Here is a 17432-nt window from a genome sequence, read left to right on the forward strand (position 1 = left end):
TCTACTCCTCTATTCACAATGAGCAGTGGTAAACTTGAAACTAGGGATGCATAATATCAAAAAACATGTTATATGCAGTGACTTACTGAATACAGATTAATATAAATGACTGCTCCAGTGTGAGGCACTAAATCCATACCGACATTGGGCAGACTGAGATTGGTTTCAACAAGATATTTACAATAGAAACGCAACACACACAGAAAAACAAAGAAGAGGCAGAAGAGGAAGGAAAACTCTATCATTGAAGCCTTTACGGTAAGGATAGAATCCACTCCGAGTGAACAGCCCAGTTGCACTGAGCTAAACTCAGTTTCTGAAAGCGTGAGGAAAATATTCTCTGATCTTGGCAGAACTGCTAGCGCTGGTCATCACCTGGCCAATATTCGCCTCCAGTGAAGTGTGCAGCACTCGTTTAATGTTTAATTCATCTGGCAGAACTTCTGAAAACATGCTCTGGCTTGCTGAGCGCACGTCGGTCGGTGAAAACGGCGTGTTTCATCCATTTGTAAAAGAAATCAACAACACTGAAGTGGACAAAAAGGGAACGGGCCTGAAAACTGTCTGAAGCAACTGTCACAACCCCCTTTGAAAAGCAGATGGCTGAATAATAAGAATTTGTTTACTGTGACATCACTACTACAGAGTGCAGGTCAAATATAATGGTTGCGGTAAATCAGCTTAAAGGATTTAAGTCATCTATAACTATTTGCCTTTTGCTGTTTTGTGGGTCACTGACAGATCACCAGCTGAACAAAGCAGAACAAGGTTTCCACTTATACAATAATTTTGCTTCTATTTATGTCATAAACATGTTTTTCATAACTTTGGAATACACAAACTCTGTTTTGTTTGGTTGGGGTTTTCAGGATATTTAGGAAGTTTGAAAGCCCAAAACGCAACCAAAGCTTAATTCTCTGTAATTCTGAGCTTTTATAGACAAGATGCACGCATGCAAAACAAATCATTTCAGTGTCGTCAGAGACAAGCTTAATTTCATTTAGAAAATAGAAGCAAGTCTAAGATTAAATGTTGGCAAAACAAACACAAAAATAAAGCGGAAAAGAAAGGAAATGTTGGTCTTTCAGTATCTAGAGTGCATAGGATCGTGAAAAGGCGGGAAACCAATGTTGGATGCACGTGACCTTCAAAACAGACATGTTACTATGGTCACTGTGACCGCATGGAATCATCACCGTCCACCACAGCTGCGTCTAGACACTTAACCTAAAACCGGATTACACTAGAAGAAAAGCGTCTGCACAAACAAAACAGAAACCTTGCTGAGCTCTCTGGGCACAAGCACGTCCGAGACGAGTGGACCCAGGTTCCGTGGTAAGATGAGTCCACACTTCTAGTTTTCACCGGTGAAGAGCTGCTTTAGGGCCAAAGATGACAGAGATGAAGCAGGCTTTTATCAGCAAAACGTGGAAAAATCAGCATCCGCAACGGTATGGAGGAGCAAGGTGACGTGCCTTGCCGATTCAGAGGCATATACGGGAATTTTGGATGGTCGTAGGCTGCAAGGGGAATCATTTCGGTCCAGCTCTGTCTCCTCCCGAAAATGTCTGGAGCCTCATCAGGGAGGAACATCGGACAACAGCAATTGAGGCCTGTTGACTGGCGGAAACACTGTTTCTTAAAAAAACAACAACAAAAAAAAAGCACCAATAATCAACATCCTCAGTTTCAAAAAATTGATGTTTGATGTTGCACCAAGAAAAACGTCTTCTTCTTCCTAACATTTTCTTTTGGTTGGTCTGTAAGAAAAAAAGAAAAATCTCTTACCTTGCATCATTTTCCGTTAAATAAAGGTTCAAACAAACACTTGATGTTCAGAAAAGCCAAACAGCTTCGTACTCGAGAAGGCCTCTTCTGCCATTTTGCTTCAAACAATGATTAACTGATGTCAACGAACTGGTAAATTGGCATGCATTATACAGTGAAACATCCTATAATGTAAGGAATAGTGGGAAAAACAAAGCCCTAGATGACAGAATTCACGTCTTCAATTTGACAAACTGTCATTTTCTGCAGCGCATGAATGGTGTGTTGAAGCTGCTTGTATATGGGGGGGTTATTTTGTCCATCATTAACTGACATAATAATAGCCATAATAATGGCTACGCTTTGTATAGATAGCCCATATATTATCAAATTATACCAGAAGTGATTGTGAGTGAGCACTGCATGTGATGTCTCACTTCTCTTACACTCCATATAATCTTGGTAAAAAAAAATAAAAAAAATCAGACATAAGACATGTTTTTTTCAGATGGAAACGTGGAAGAAACATAAGAATAATGAACAAACAAACAAGAGGACACAGCATCCGTCACACTGTGAATAAAGAATATCCACATTTCACACAATTAAAAGAATGGAATGAATTCGGTGATGTAGGCTGTGTTTGCTCTCACATACATGCGAGCTTCCTTCACAAAAGAAGGTCAAACATGAATGATCCTTCAGAAAAGAGTCATGAATGGGCCTCTGAAATAAAGCGAGCGTGAGACCGCAGAGCCATGAATGAACGCGCACCCGGTAAATGAGAGAGGAAGTAGGACGCTTTCGGAGCCACTCAGTTGCTGTTCTCCACCGCGGCCACACAGTGTCGCTGTTTCTCCCTCCTACTAAAACCGCTCCACTCCGGTCTGTTTGATCACATGCTGCGCGAGTCTGAAGTGACGGCTTCTTGTCACTCGCGCATACCAACAAAGTGAATGGCACACGGGCGCAGAAGTGACACCGCGGCGAGCAGAGAGCGGGAGAAGCAACCGGGGCCGATCCATGGCAGCTTGGTAAAGTCTTCGCGGGGGGAGAGGATCAACAAGGAGAGGAGGGAGAGGAGCGCGTGGAGGGGATGAACATGAAACCCGCGGGAGGTAGTATCCAACCCCCGGCGTCTCCAAAATCCGCTCGTTAGGGCTCACGGGGAGTCACTGAAGGTTGAATTTGACTCAGTTTGGAAAGTTCAGCGACTGAATACAATGGTCATAAATGAGTCTCACCTGAACAGCTCCGCGCCAGACCCCAGTGACACGGTCCCGAGCCGCCCGCCGTGGGTCACCACAACTTTGGGGTGCTTCCTCATCTTCACCACCGTCGTTGACATCCTGGGCAACCTCCTGGTCATCTTCTCCGTGTATCGGAACAAGAAGCTCAGGAATGCAGGTGAGTGGCAAGTGTGGGAAAGTATGCGCGCGGGGCGCCGGAGCGGCGCGCGCGTGATTACTCAGCTGAGACAGGAGCAAAACAAAAACTCCTCTGCGTTTTCCAAGTGACAACCGTAGCACGCCGACTGTGCGTGAGAGACTTGTGTCGAACACACCTGCCTTATGAGACAGAGACTCGTCTCGCAGGCCGGTTTGGTGCGCGCGGAGGGCGAGAAAAGTGAATGTTGAGCGTCATTTTGAAGGTTGTTCATCTGTTAGGGTTAGGGTTAGGGTTATCAATCCTATTTAGCCTACAGCGCATTATAGGTGTTCATCATCATTTTTATTATATCACAAATATATTATTTCTTATCGATAGCACTTTTTTTTCTTTTCTTTTACTGGTACCGCGTTCTCACGGAGGCTGAGTTTAAGGAACATTTACCACTGACATCCACTTGCACTCGTCTGCTTTCGAAGCTGATGAAATTTCACCGACCCCCACCCAGCAACTTGGCATGTCTAGAAGCCACAGAGGAGAGCAAAGCGAAGAGAAACATCATCGCGATTACTGACAGCCCGAAGCCACCCGGGAAAGCCCAGCGCTCACCCCGGCACTGCTCAGCTCAATGCCTCCCAGGCTTCCCCAGTTCCAACCCGGATACTCAATTTAATAACGATTGACAAAACGTGAGAAGTGATATCAGGGCGCGGATGTTACTTTTACCCCCCCCACCCACCCGCGCGCGTCTTCTACACTGCTTCCCAATGCGTGCCATTATGCCATAATTATGCCACGGGCTGTGGATTAAATCGTGCGCCCTCGTGGTCGGACTAGATTGACACGGCGGGGTGCGCATGGCTCAGTGGAGGCTGTAAAACGCTCACCATTCAATAGTCAGGGGACAGAGAGCGACTGAGAAAACCCAAGAGGCTCCTGTCGTGCTCACACTGACTGGCAGCAACACATACCTTGGTTGTCATAATTGTGGGGGGGGGGGGGGTTGTGGTTCGGGTGGTTTGCTAAATGCACTCCTGACATTTCACTGCAGAAACGTCAGGGGTCAGAACAAATTTCCATCACACTGATAAGAGAGTTCCCGTGAGTATAGGTTGCACAAAGATGGGCAAGCGGCCATATCTTGTGGTCAACCACTGACAGAAACAGGCCGGTTGTCCCCCGATTCTGCTGCTCACATCTCAGCCTCCTCTCAGGTGGAATTGGGGGGCCGAGGGTGTGAAAACAAGAGTGTGCGAGTACCACGTAGTAATTTGTGGAACAAAGTGCAAAACGAGGAGAGGGGGGTAAAATTCAGGAGACTGCCCCCTATTGAGGGTCTTTCGTTCATTATGGCTAATAACATGTTAGGAGGTCATAATGAGGTGGCAGCATTTTAACCAAGCATGCTGCTAAAAGTTGCCTCAAAGTATTTCCTCATTCAACACTTTTGTCGTTCGCTTTACTTTTTAAGTCATAGCCTACCATCCTTAAGAAGAGTTGGATATTTGAGGATCAAAAGGGAGTGATTAAGGGGGGGGATTCCCTAAGCCCAATTATGCTGAGCAAAAACTGGCCACGAATACTAATCAGGCCAGCAACGTAACGACACAGTTCCTAAAGTTCATGCCTTTGGAGCACACTTCCTACTTTCCATTCAAAGTTCTGAAAACATGCGTGCCTAAATGAAGGCTCCAGCAATTGTCTGATCCAAAAAAGCCCCCGACGCACTGTGCGTGGATTGGCAGACATATTGATCGATAGAAATTTTTTCCATTCATGCTTCCAGTCGAAAACAAAATTGGTTTCAGCAGACACTGGGGGAATTCGATGCCCCGCATGATTGTTTGACCACATATTTCAAACCAGCGCTCGAAAGTCTCGGGAGTGGATTTTAGCGCTCTCCTCTTCCACCCATAATAAATTCAATTTCCCCTTTGTCGAGGATCTACGTCTCAGCCGTGGATAAGCAAACAGACATACGTTTTCTTGGCTGTAGCCAAGTGTTGTTAGAAGCTGCTCAGCGGTCCGACAAGGAAGGGGAGGGATGAAATCACGAGTATTGAAAAATACTCAGTGGAGAACCTGGCAGGAAACCTGGGCGCATATTGCAAGCAGCAGCAGCAGCGGCACTGATCTCTCTGCCGACGCATGAAATGACCTGTGAGGGAGCGAGCGTGAAGCCAGCAACACACAGCGAGCGCTTTGAGCTGCACAGCTTGATGCAGAATCATTACTGTGAGCTCAGCTCAAAAAATAAATCATCTTAAATGTAGACATTTTCTATTTTCATTATAGGGCGAAAATAAATCGGGTCAACAGGGCAATCGAGGTGATTAAATGCAGCTTCTCATTGAGAGAGCCCAACCTTTTCAATGGGTGCAGTTGCTGACATGCCACCATGCCGGGCCTGTTCCTCACATGGCGTGTGGGCAGCACGGCTGAGTTGCTGCTGTTATTATCTCTTATTTCACAGACGACTGTAAACTGATCCAACAACCTGCGAGAAGGGGTTACCGTTTGAACTTCTTTGTTAGAAAATGGCACGGCGTGTGGCGTGTTGGCAGCCCGAGTCAGTGAGTGACAGCCAAACACAGGAGTCAGGGTTTTTGTGATGTGCTTGTGGAGAATATGTAAATGTGTTATTTGTCACACCTTGCTTGTTCACAACCATCCCTAATTAATCCTGGTCCAGAATGTGGAAATACGGGCTGGAGATTCTGGTCTTGTTTTGACATCCAGAATCGTGAAGTTGCAGCAAATTTGGGTCAAACACCATCAGGAAGTGAATCTCCTCTCCTTCCGCATCCCAAACGCGCTTTATTGGATCGACATCTGGGGACTTCTGAGGCTCGGTGGCTACACTGAAACCGTGTCCGTGTTCCGGAAACCCATTTGAGATGATAACGTGATTCGTGGCATGTGGAGCGTTGGGAAGATTCACATGAAGGTTCGCGACAAAATGTCCAAGTTGGCCTATGTGTTTCTATGTTAAGTTTATCCTTAACGGCTCAGAAATTGCAATGAAATCCATCCCCCACACAAGGCAGGATGGATCAATGCTTTCATGTTTTCTTCAGCTGGAAACCATCTGAATTTCGGGCAGAGAGGAGAAGTCATCAGAACAAATAACATGATGTTTCTTTGTCCAACACTGTCGGGTCTGTGATCTTCTGCATGATGTTGCAGATATCAACGAGGCATTTTCACACAGACACCTGCTGAAACTGACCTCTGCCCTGAACTCCCTTTTCTCTACGATTGACCCTTTTTACCACGTCTGCTTACCCGTACGCGTGCTTAATCGTGCCGTCGAACCCCACGTAAAGGTGGCTGGCGCTCTGTCACATTGTGGTCTTCTTCATACACAGCGCGAGGCACTAAAGTTCACAAATTCAGCAGCACATGAGAGTTGAGCAGCGTCGCGTCTGCTGTGCCGTTCACAATCTGAGGTGACAGACAGAGAAAAGCCTCCATGTGCCGAGCTCTGCGGCTGCAAAACAAACCGAGAGCTCCGCACCGGAGCAGGTGTTTGTTTTGGAGCGTGACGCTGTGTTTACCATCATTCAGTGTTGCGTGACTTGGCTGTGTGCCGACAGAATGACATTTCACCTCTAGCATCACTTAAAGTTAATGCCAGTCTCAGCGCAATGCATATTTTGCGCCATTAATGCCGCATCAAGTGGCTTTTGCACGTGTTTCTAATTTAAACGAGCGTTTTGGGTTTCTAAATATCCGTGGGCTTTGTAGGAAGATTGCAAATGGAAATTGGCTCCGCAGCGTGGAGCTTAATGGAGCAATGACGATGAAAAGAAAACAAATCCCCGTCTGTGGATGGTATACATTGGATGTTGATGTCGCAGGCAGCTTCCTGTTTTATTTTCAGATTTGCTGTGTGAGAAACTGTGAGCCTTTGGTTCAGTCTGTTTTTGTTCAGGGTCGGATGCGTCTCTGCGCATCTGAATTTGTTGTTCTTTGCTGAGCTACATCCAAATGGAAAGATCTTTACGCCACTTGCGTCGTTCTTTTTTCAAAGTGAAGGCACGCTCAGTCTGATTTCCCCACAACACAGTTTTCTCAGTGCATGCTGTGCTTGAATCATCCTCACTTCTTGCTGCTTGATTGGTTGTGTTTACTGCCTGTTGTTCCCTCCCAAACAACACACTCCCCCGCCTGGCCAAACAAACCCAAGTACAGAAGGCGCTGAAGGGTAAAGTCTTGATGTTAAAGCTCACGACTGAGAGGAGGGTTTGAAAAGGCGGCGGGCTATGTAAGGCGACACTGCCCGATGTCTCTTCTGCTAGTAGCACTGATATCAGGTGACCGGATCAAGTGTTCCTTCTGCCTTCGATGACAAAGACTCGTCTTTCGTGAACCCTGCTGAGTCCACTCTGTCTTGCGGGGCTTCAGTTCCACCTCCAATGACTGAGGTACAGGAACTGCGGGTTGGAAGTTGAGTCATGATTTGTTGTTAGGTGTGAAAATAATTTTGCCTTCACGGTTCATTCCGCTGCCCTGGGATCAAAGCACTTGTTTTCCAAACTGTAACGTCAAAGAAGTCAAATTTAGAGGAGCCTAAACTACCTCTAAAGGTTAGGGATTACAGGATTGATTCTACCTTGCTTTTAAAGGGGACATAAGTTGCCCTTCTTTTAAAATAAGTTTACACTAATTCCTGGGGCCTTTGTAAAATGCCAGTGGCATGCTTTGGTCAAAATAGCCCAGAGAGACAGTGCCGATGCTCCTTTTTTTAATCCGTGTCTTTACATCTCTATTAAAAGCGGCTTTTTTTTAAGAGCATGGAATGACCCACCAGACTCCACCCCCGCCTCTACCACAGGGTCTGCCTACTTTGGTAGGAGTTAACTCTGAAGCACATTATTGTGTTATGACAGAGAATACAGTTAAAAATCAAGAGAGCTGACGCCTGCACACACACACACACACACGCACACACACACACAGCAAAGTGATCCCTAGACTGACAATTTCATTCTCTAATACTTCTGTTCTGCCATGGAGAGCTGGTATGGACCCCCCTTTGAGGCGCAGTCCTGTTGAACTGGTCCGGGTTGTCAAAAAACACTGCAGCTGGTTTATTCTTCTGTCAAGCTCCATTTTAGAGAATAATGTTAAGAACTCTTTGCGGCTGCAGAGGACAATAATTTGTCCGTCCGTTAAAGTTGATTGTTGTGCCGTCTGAAAGCTTCAAACACGAAATATTGCGTTTGCACGGGCAACAACACGTAACACATATATGCAGGGACAGTAAAATGCGTGAATCCCAAGATAATACTGCTCAAAATGAAAGTCAGTGTCTGCGGTGGTGCCGTGACTGTGGAGCATATACACTCTGAGAGGCTTCTGCCGAAACATACGTGCATACGTGCTATAGGTGGTATTCGAAATGTGATAATCTGGCAAAAAAAAAAAATCCGGTTCGAGCCTTAAATCTGTATGTATGCAGGAGATCTCTGAAGTTTCTTCATTATGTATGAAGCACTTTCAGCTCTTTGCAAAATATAGGCCGAGTTCAAGTGGTCCGCACGGATTTTTGGTTCTTGAAGGAGCTTCGGTGAGTGAAAAAAAATCGCAAGTAAGAGAATGGGCTCAAATCGGCTTAAGTGGTACGTCTGGTAAGCCAAAAGAAGAATTTGATTATATTTTCTGATAAAACAAACAGCGTTTCTGAGCAGTGGCATATTTCGTGCAGCACATCAGTAAATATTGGTTTTTGAATTTGATATCCTGAGAATCTTCTTTATACCACGGATTCGTGGAGAGAATTAAAAGGTAGCACAGTGCAAAAACAATATACTTTAGGTCCACTGTTGGCTCTCCGTTTCCTATGATGCTCACGGTGCACGAGCAGATATGTGACGGGCGCAGAAGTCATTGCTGCTCACAGGGGTTTGGCATTTTCTGTGGTGATGGCTGTGACAAACATCAGAGTCTTTAGTGAAGCAGCTTAACATTACAGGAGCAGCGATGAAACGGCCCAGCGGGTGAAAAGCACACGCTGATTAAGGGCCCACAAAAGCCAGCAGTTCATGACTTTGCAATTAATTTATAGTTTGCCCACGCTGAATAAATGAACATTGAGTGTCAGGGGATAAGGATCTCTTTCTTTTAGTCATGGCACTTAACTCCCTGCTATAGATTAGTTGATGCCCCTCCTGCCCTGCTGTCAGCCAGGACCAAGGGAAGAAGAAGTGCCCGGTAGCTCGCCTGGAGGCTGCACGTGATAAGTCACAGTCAGCATTAGCAGCATGTCTTAGTGCTCCCGTGTGTCCCGGAACCCAACCTTGTTTGACCAGTTTGCCGCTGCCTTCAGTTCTCAGAGACAGCAGGGGGAGGGGGTGCGAGAGAGAACACAACAGTACATGATAGAAGAGTTAAAGACCAGACCAGAAGGTGTGTGTCATCCCAATCAGGCTTTTACAAGACACTGAATTTCCAAAAGTCATGTTAGTTTGTTCCTAGTTTTTTCAACCGTCATCGGACACCCGCCTGGCAAAAAAGTCTGTTTTTCTTTTACGTGACTGGATTTTTGAGGTCTCGGCAGGTGTGCTTAGGCCTGTTTCCAGGATCACCCGAGAATGAAAGATTTAACCAAGGAAGCACTCATTAAACCCACTGTGACTGACACAAGTTTTTCAGCCGCCCTGCGGATCATTTTTTAGAGCAGGGCATCATTTGATAGAATACATCAATTTAAAATTTCTCTCCAGCAGTTATCTGTTACTCAAAATTGTACATTTGACCAAAGTTCAGTAGGGCCGGCTGGCTGAACTGCGCAGCTTTTCGGTACCTACTGCTGCAGCCCTGAGGAACCAGAGATTCACCCCTTTAGTGCAGGATTAGTGAACGTGAGTGGGACGTGAGAGAAAGCACATCAGAAAAATGAACGCATGAGTTGACAGACCTTCTATAAATAGCTGGAACATTATCAGTCATTAGCCTCTTTTCAGCGATCGATGCCTGGCGTTTGTTGCGCATCACATCTCGTGGAAATGCAGTGGCCAAATTGGGGGTCGAAGCTGATCCACTGCCAACTCACCTCTGAGCCAGCGAGGAGGGAAGTATGGGAAGCGAAACGGTCCCACCTCGTGTGTGCCAACAGACATTAAGCTGGCATCGCGGGAACTCGCCACTCAAACCGTCGCTCAGCTGACCTAAAGCGTGAAATTATTTGTCAACCAGAACAATCGTTTTTCTCTTGGTGTTTTGGTTCGGTAATATTGACAAAAGCCTTTCAATTTTACCCATATTAAGCAAGAACTGACTTCTCACCTCCACTATAATAGCACGGGGCACTGTACTGCAGCAAAGTGAAGGCTTATATTTACAGTTGATAGGCTCAGACTGTTATCAGATCCGAGTGTAGGGTCATATATCTGACAACATAATGGTAAGAATGGCTACAAGGATAGCCTCAGACTTTTCTCTTATTTCCTCCAGCCGTAGATGAATTATTTGGCCGATTTTTACCTCTGTAAAGAGGTTACGCGCCTTGTTTTCTTTGTTTCTGTTTGTTTGCAGAAATACTGAAATAAAATGGATTTTTATGAAGCTTTTGGTCCGAATCAATGCATTTTGAATTCAGCCATTGCAAATTTATACAGGCCTTTCATGACTATTTGAATGGGGCATTCGAATGTAATCTCTCGCTTTATTCGTTGGATCCTGAGTATCAAGAAGATCTCGAAAATGACTGAGGACAAGGAGAGAGCGCTTCCGCAGGGAAAGACAGGGTTTTAGTTCACAGAACAACCTAAACTTGGTCTCTCCACTGTTGAGAGTTCTTTGGGCACCTCACGATTCGCTTACAATTACGATTCAGAGGCTACGATTCGATTATAAAACGATTGTTGATTAGTTTATTGATTTATTGCTGCACTTTTTCACAACATTTCTTTTTGTCTCACTGAATAAGCATTCATAACTTGCAATTTTGAAAAACAGTGCATTTATAATAAGAAACAAAAGTTGAATTAATTTCCATGACATTTTATTAAACTAATGGAAATGTGTGCAATCTGGAAAGTTATGTCGGGTGGAATCGAGTTAACCCTTAAATTCCACCGGATGTGTGTGTGTTGCGTCTGCGCTCCAGCACGGCAGGGGAGCTGATACCTTTAAATTCTAATCAATGACTGTGCTTCCACCGGATCCGTCGCAGCAGCTTGTGAAGCGATTCGGAATCGTCCACGTCCGCATAGCGATGCATCTAAGGAATCGGAAATTTCTCCCACCCCTAGTCTAAACACAATGTTTCTTAAGGAAAAGATTGTCTGGTTAAAGGAAAACATGTTATGCTCCTTTCTCACAAGATTTCCTGAGGCCTTGATAAAATGTCTGTGACAGGCTTTTGTCAAAACAACAGAAAGAGACAGTATAACAGCTCCTTTTCCATACAATTACATACACCTCTATTCCAGTGGATGATTTCAGAGGGGGGGGGGGTGCACTCCACTCCACTCCATCCCACCCCAGGGTCTGCCTCTTCTGAGATCTGTAGTACTTAATAACCCTTCGAGCACGTTGTTGCGGTATGAGAGACAAGACAGTAAATTACCCCGTCAGCTCAGACCGCACAGCACACCGAAACAAAAATACTCGACTGGCAGCTATATTCTCAAATACTTGCGTTTCCCTCGTCTGCAGCTGAACCATGGGCAGCTGGCAGGCTTTATGAATGTATCTGTTGAAAGTCTGCAAATTCAAACGATGGCTTTAAATGACTCATGTTGATATGTTGACTGGAGAACCGGAGAATTATCTTTTTGTCAACGCTGAAGATTGTTTGGAGTTAAAAAAAAAAAAAAAAAGAAATAGATCCCCTTTGTTCTTTTTGACAAAGAGAACACGTCTGTTTTTCTCTGGTGCATATCATGTCACACCCCATATCTCCGAAGTCTTGCACCTCCCATCAGTTGTACTCATCCTCTTCCCAAGCTGTACTTTTCCTCGCACGTGCGCCCGCGTGGTTCTCTTTCTCTTTTCACATGTATTTAACCTTCCGGGCTTCATATTCCATGACGCCCTGTCTGTTTGCATCACTTTGATCCAACACCCCCACTGTTCTGTAAGGATGTTATGTTGTCAGACTGCATACCTGTAGAGGAATTCTGCCAATAGCGTTCTCCATCAAGCCAGTCAGGCAATAAGATGTTTTTCACGCAAACCCCGTGGATTCCGGATCACATAATGGCCCACTGGACAAAGTGAATTAAAGCTTTTTGCAAGTGTGAAACATTGACCAGCTTGACGTGGTCGGACTTAGCAAGAACAAGTGTTTGGCATCTGGTCACGACCCCCTGCGCATGTTCCTTTTCACTTTCACTCTCACAGAGAAGAGCATTTGTTCACTTCAAAAGAATGACATCACAAGTCAATTAATACTACAAGAAAGCACGTTTGCAGCCATTTACAACCCCCCCCCCCCCCCCCCAAACAACACCATTCTAACACCCCCACCCTCTTTCATGTTTCCTGGTGCTATTTTTAAACATTTACAATATAATACAGTGAAAACGTCTTTCGGCTTGATAGAGCTCGGGATGACGCACATTGGGGGCTTAGGGCAGTGAGATCAAGTAAAGCCTAATGTGCATTCAAGGGGAACTATGCATAACACATACATACTGTAGAGCGGCTACAGTAGTTTTAACTATTTGATTACACATGCATACATGAGGGAGCTAAGAGGTTAGAGATGCTTGCGGATAAAGGGGGAAAAAAAAGTCTCAATCATGTTTGAGAGAATCAGAAAAGAGAAAAAGAGAAGTCTGTGTTCAAGGTGCCCTTGGATATGAAGCACTTGGTTCACCAGTGCTGGTCCAATGTGGGAGACTATGGACAGACTCAGCAGCTCCCGGCTTCCCGCGTGCGTCAGAGTGTGTGATTGTTAAAAATGGGCATTGATGGAAAAGAGAAGAAAACGTGCACATTTTCATAAGAATGGTCATTATGGCAGACACGTGAATGCAATTTCATTTATCTTTGGGAGCGCCGCTTCATGCAGCCTTATCTCACGCTCTCTGTGGGTTCGTCACACGACACTAACTCACAAACACACTCCAGATGATTGCGCCATTAAAAGAAATCACAATTTCACAAAGTGCAAAACAAAGACACGAGGGCGTTATGCTCATGGGGTCGGGGGAGGGGGGGGGTCATGCTTGTCTGTGTAAATTAGTGACATATTTCAGACAAAGCCATGACCCAAATAGAAAGTTTTTAGTTCAGTACGCTCATCTGATGTTTCGAACCCAAGCGTCAGTATTTACAGAGAGTCCAGGCCGTCACGACTCATATTGCTCAGAAGGTAACTCGGGAAACATTTGTTGTTCAGAGATACACATATGCTTCTTTCATTTGTACAAGATGCGTCCTGATTCCCCTCAGGACCCTTAGGTGAACTTTTGCGCCATGTCACAGCAGCTGCTAGAAATGCTCTCCATTCACAGCAACTGATTTAGACTTAGTGAAAGTACAGCAGACAAGAAAACTCTTAACTCATTGCACAAAGACAAAAGAACATACTGGGTTTTTTTTTATGTGTGTGCGTGTGTGTATGTGTGTGTGTGTGCGTGTGCGTGTGTGTGTGAGAGAGAGAGTTCAACTGAAGCTTAAGCAACCTCAACTAAAATACTGGACACAGGAAGTTCCGACATGCCCTCCAACTGAAACAAGTCATACATGTTCATAACCCTCTAGTACACAATGGCATCTTGAAGAGTCTCAGCCCTACAAGCGACAGAAGGGAAGCACAACTCATATGGGCATTTCCACATCAGAGCAGATGTCATTCTAAAGTATTTAGAAGAGGGTATAAGAGGACAGTTGGGGGGGGCTCCACCAGGGGCTTTTGTGTGATATGAGTAAAAAGCATGCTTTGTACATACAGTCATTGATGCCATTTTTACCCTTCACGTGCAGTTGCTCTTGTGGCCAATACACGGCCACTAGAGGTCACATATTCTTTGAAAGCTATCATTAGCCATATTTTGCTGCCCGAACAAACACCACACAGGCATGTTTTGGGCAGAAAGGTAGTCTCAGAGGTCCATTAACACCTGAAAGGATTGAACATTTTATATGATATTTGTTACTTGGTCAGACACGCAAATAGAAACTGTCCATGCTCCAAATTTAATTTTCTTGGCCGATTCCATTCGGAATAGGCAGCCTGTGTAGTGACCCGTTCCAACACAGAATGGACCCAGAAAGACACAACCCAAGGAAAAGGTAGAACAGTCTTTATTTTTAGGAACAAACTCAGGGAGTAACTGCTCAGCCCAGGGAAACCTTGTCCACTGCGGAAAGCTATGGTGGAGCCTGAGAACAGGTGAGGTGAAGCAGGGCACAAACAGCAAAATCCTCTTGGCGACGGGAGGAGTGAGACAGTCCAGAAGCCGACTTCCTAAATCCAGAATCCAAAATCCTTGGTCCAGAATCCAAAATCCAAAATCCAGGTTTCCAATTCGTAATGCAGGATCCAAAAGTCAGGGTCAAAAAACAGTCCAGGTCAAAAACAAGCAGGCAGGAGAATTATGCTGAGAAACAGAGGCTTGAAAGCTGCGTAAGGACTGCAGACAAACTGAGAAACTGAGAGCTTTATAGGCTGCAGACCAGGTGCAAACAATCAGGAGATCAGGCAGAAGATACATCATGCATTCAGGGTCAGTTGGGAAAACAGATCACGGCTTAAACCATGACAGTCTGACCTGCCCATTCCAACTTTTAAAACATTTTTTTTTTATAACTGTTGTAGTTGGCAGCATGCACAAACATTTGGGTGACTTTTCTTTCCGGGAAATTTAGGTTGTGCGATCATAATAAAAGCGTGAAAAAACGAATAAACTGCACCAGGTTACAAGATATTACAAACACAAAGAAACCTCGAAATTAGGTTCTCGTGGTTACTTTACCGTTATTTTGTACAGATAAAATCCAACAGTGAATGAACTGCTGTTTATTTCACTCGCCAGCCTGTACAGACTGCATGCATTTTTTGCCAGTACTCTTTGTGAACATCCCCTCCTGTTTGCCACGCAGCCAGCTGCTTATCGGTACCAGTGTTACTTGTCCAGATGGATGATTGTTGTTGATTGAGTTTGGTTACCTTTTGCTCCCAGTGCTGTGGCTAAAAGAGCTGTTGTTTTTTGGTTTAACAGTGTCTCACATGAACAAGTGTACCGCATGCTCTTGCTCAGTCGTTCTTCTCTATTTATATGCATTTACCTTTTTTTTCTTTTTATTAACTTGAGGTGAGGAACCTTTTTGCTGACAACACGTTAGCGTGTGTGTGTGTGTGTGTGTGTGTGTGTGTGTGTGGCCGTGACGTTATCGACGTGTAAATGTAGCCGACCCGTCACTTCATCTCTTCCACAGATGAAATCAGATATTAAAACAAACTCACTCACAAGCCGGACCAACTTTTTGAATCATCAGGGCGTGGTAAGGATGTTTTAACAGCTTGCCTGTGCCGCTCCAGGAGTTTATCACAAAAAGTTTGCACTGTGTGGGATGTTTTAATATGGAAAATTACATCATGTGTTATGTTGTGTCATATTTCTTGGGTGGAGTTTCCTGGACTGTGTGATAAGCTACAACTCACTTACTTGTTTTGAGGGCTAGAATTTTAACAAGTGTCCCCTGCTCTAAGCTGACTGACTTGTCTGTCTAGCTCCATAGCATTGTCATATAAACTGTTCAACTGATGTGACTATTGTAAAAGTCTGAGATCATTGTCCATCCCTAATTGTGACACAAAACAGCATTTTCTCGGTTGAAGAATAATGCCTTCGATGAGAACATTAAGAAAATAGTTAGCAACTATTGGTCAAGTGGCAGCATGTGATATATGGATGTAGTTGTGAAGCTGTTTGCTGTGACGGATATTTTGAAGAGCCAAATTATGTTTAAATGGACACTATGTAATTTCTTCCCCCATCTAGTGGTGCAATTTTATTTTGCAAAGTCAAATGAATTTGCTCTCTAGCGCCTCACGTTTTCAAATGTGCATTGCAACTTCTTGAACTACGGCAGGCGGTATGTGTCAAGATTCAAGAAGCTATATATTCAGACTCAAGGTCCATACAAATAACACTATAAATACAGATGATAGACAATATGTCAGATAACATAAGTTGACATAGCCTTTGGTGTGCAAGCAATGCAATTAGTCATATTCCGGGAGTTACTGGAAGTGACGTCGACGCAGCGGTAGCGTTAGCAGCAGTGTGTAGTTGCAATCTGGAAAGTGTTCTTTTAAATAAACTCCCGGTAAACTTCCAAACTTTCTAATGCCTCGTTTTGTGAGTTAAGAGCCTATGTATACTACGGCAGAAGTTTGGTAACAATCAATGCATTATTAGTGGGATAATTTACGAGATAAAATCTATTTACCATTAGCGCCAGTAATAAGCCATTTGGCGGACGTGACGTCAAAATGACGTCATTTCTGCTTGTAGGCCTGGTGGGGAAAACGCGGTTCGAAGTGCTTTATGTCCCTCTCGGCACTTCGTCGTTTTTCATAGAGCGGAAGGACATGGCAGCCTCCATAGAGCTTGCCTGCTCTATGTAGATACAGACAAGTTATTCTTCACTCAGGAGGATAAGTGAGATTTTTGACAGAGATAATTTTACACCAATGAGGACTAATTTATGAATGAATATGTTGATTTGAGCTAATAAATGACTTACTATATTACATAGTGTCCCTTTAAAGCGACGAGGAATGGCTTATTGAAAAACTTGAGCAAAGTTTCGGTACGGATCCAGACTGAATACATGACTAGGTTGAGGCTGGAGCAGAGCAGAGAATGAGGATATTTGATTGAGACAATGAAGGAAAAGTGTCACTTTTGAATCAAAGACAAATGGGAGACTTAATGAAAGGGTTGCCTTCATGCAGTGATTAGATGAATGGGGAATAATTGGAAGCAAGAGGTTAGAGGAGAGGCTGACATACAGCCGAGGTCTACCACGGTAAACTTGCAGCTATGTTGCTGTGTGTTTACTTAAAATGACTTTAAAGCCTCGATTGGTCAAGAGGGCGATGTAAAGATAAAGCTGGAAAGGTAGTGTAACGGTCAACATTACCATCTGGTTTCAGGCCAGCAGCTGAGTAAATCTATAGATTTGTGATCTTTATCACGGGATCTATGTGCTTCAACAATCTGCAGTGACTTCCATAATGTTTGCGACTAAGTCACATCTCCTCGCTGTCAAATTCTAAATCAAAGCAATTCAGATGTGATTAAAGTGCA

At 44.4% G+C, this 17432-nt stretch overlaps 1 protein-coding gene across 1 annotated transcript in view; it reads left to right on the plus strand.

The window, feature by feature from the left end:
* The first annotated feature begins 2716 nt into the window (after positions 1-2716).
* mtnr1aa (melatonin receptor 1A a) overlaps positions 2717-17432 on the plus strand; it is a 50033-nt gene continuing 35317 nt past the window's right edge. Inside the window, exon 1 of the mRNA XM_075463235.1 lies at positions 2717-3174. Coding sequence (XP_075319350.1) covers positions 2991-3174 — 184 coding nt within the window. The 5' untranslated portion in view covers positions 2717-2990. The remainder of the gene's footprint in view (positions 3175-17432) is intronic.

Source organism: Odontesthes bonariensis, chromosome 4 (assembly GCF_027942865.1).
Source record: "Odontesthes bonariensis isolate fOdoBon6 chromosome 4, fOdoBon6.hap1, whole genome shotgun sequence".
Taxonomy (NCBI): domain Eukaryota; kingdom Metazoa; phylum Chordata; class Actinopteri; order Atheriniformes; family Atherinopsidae; genus Odontesthes; species Odontesthes bonariensis.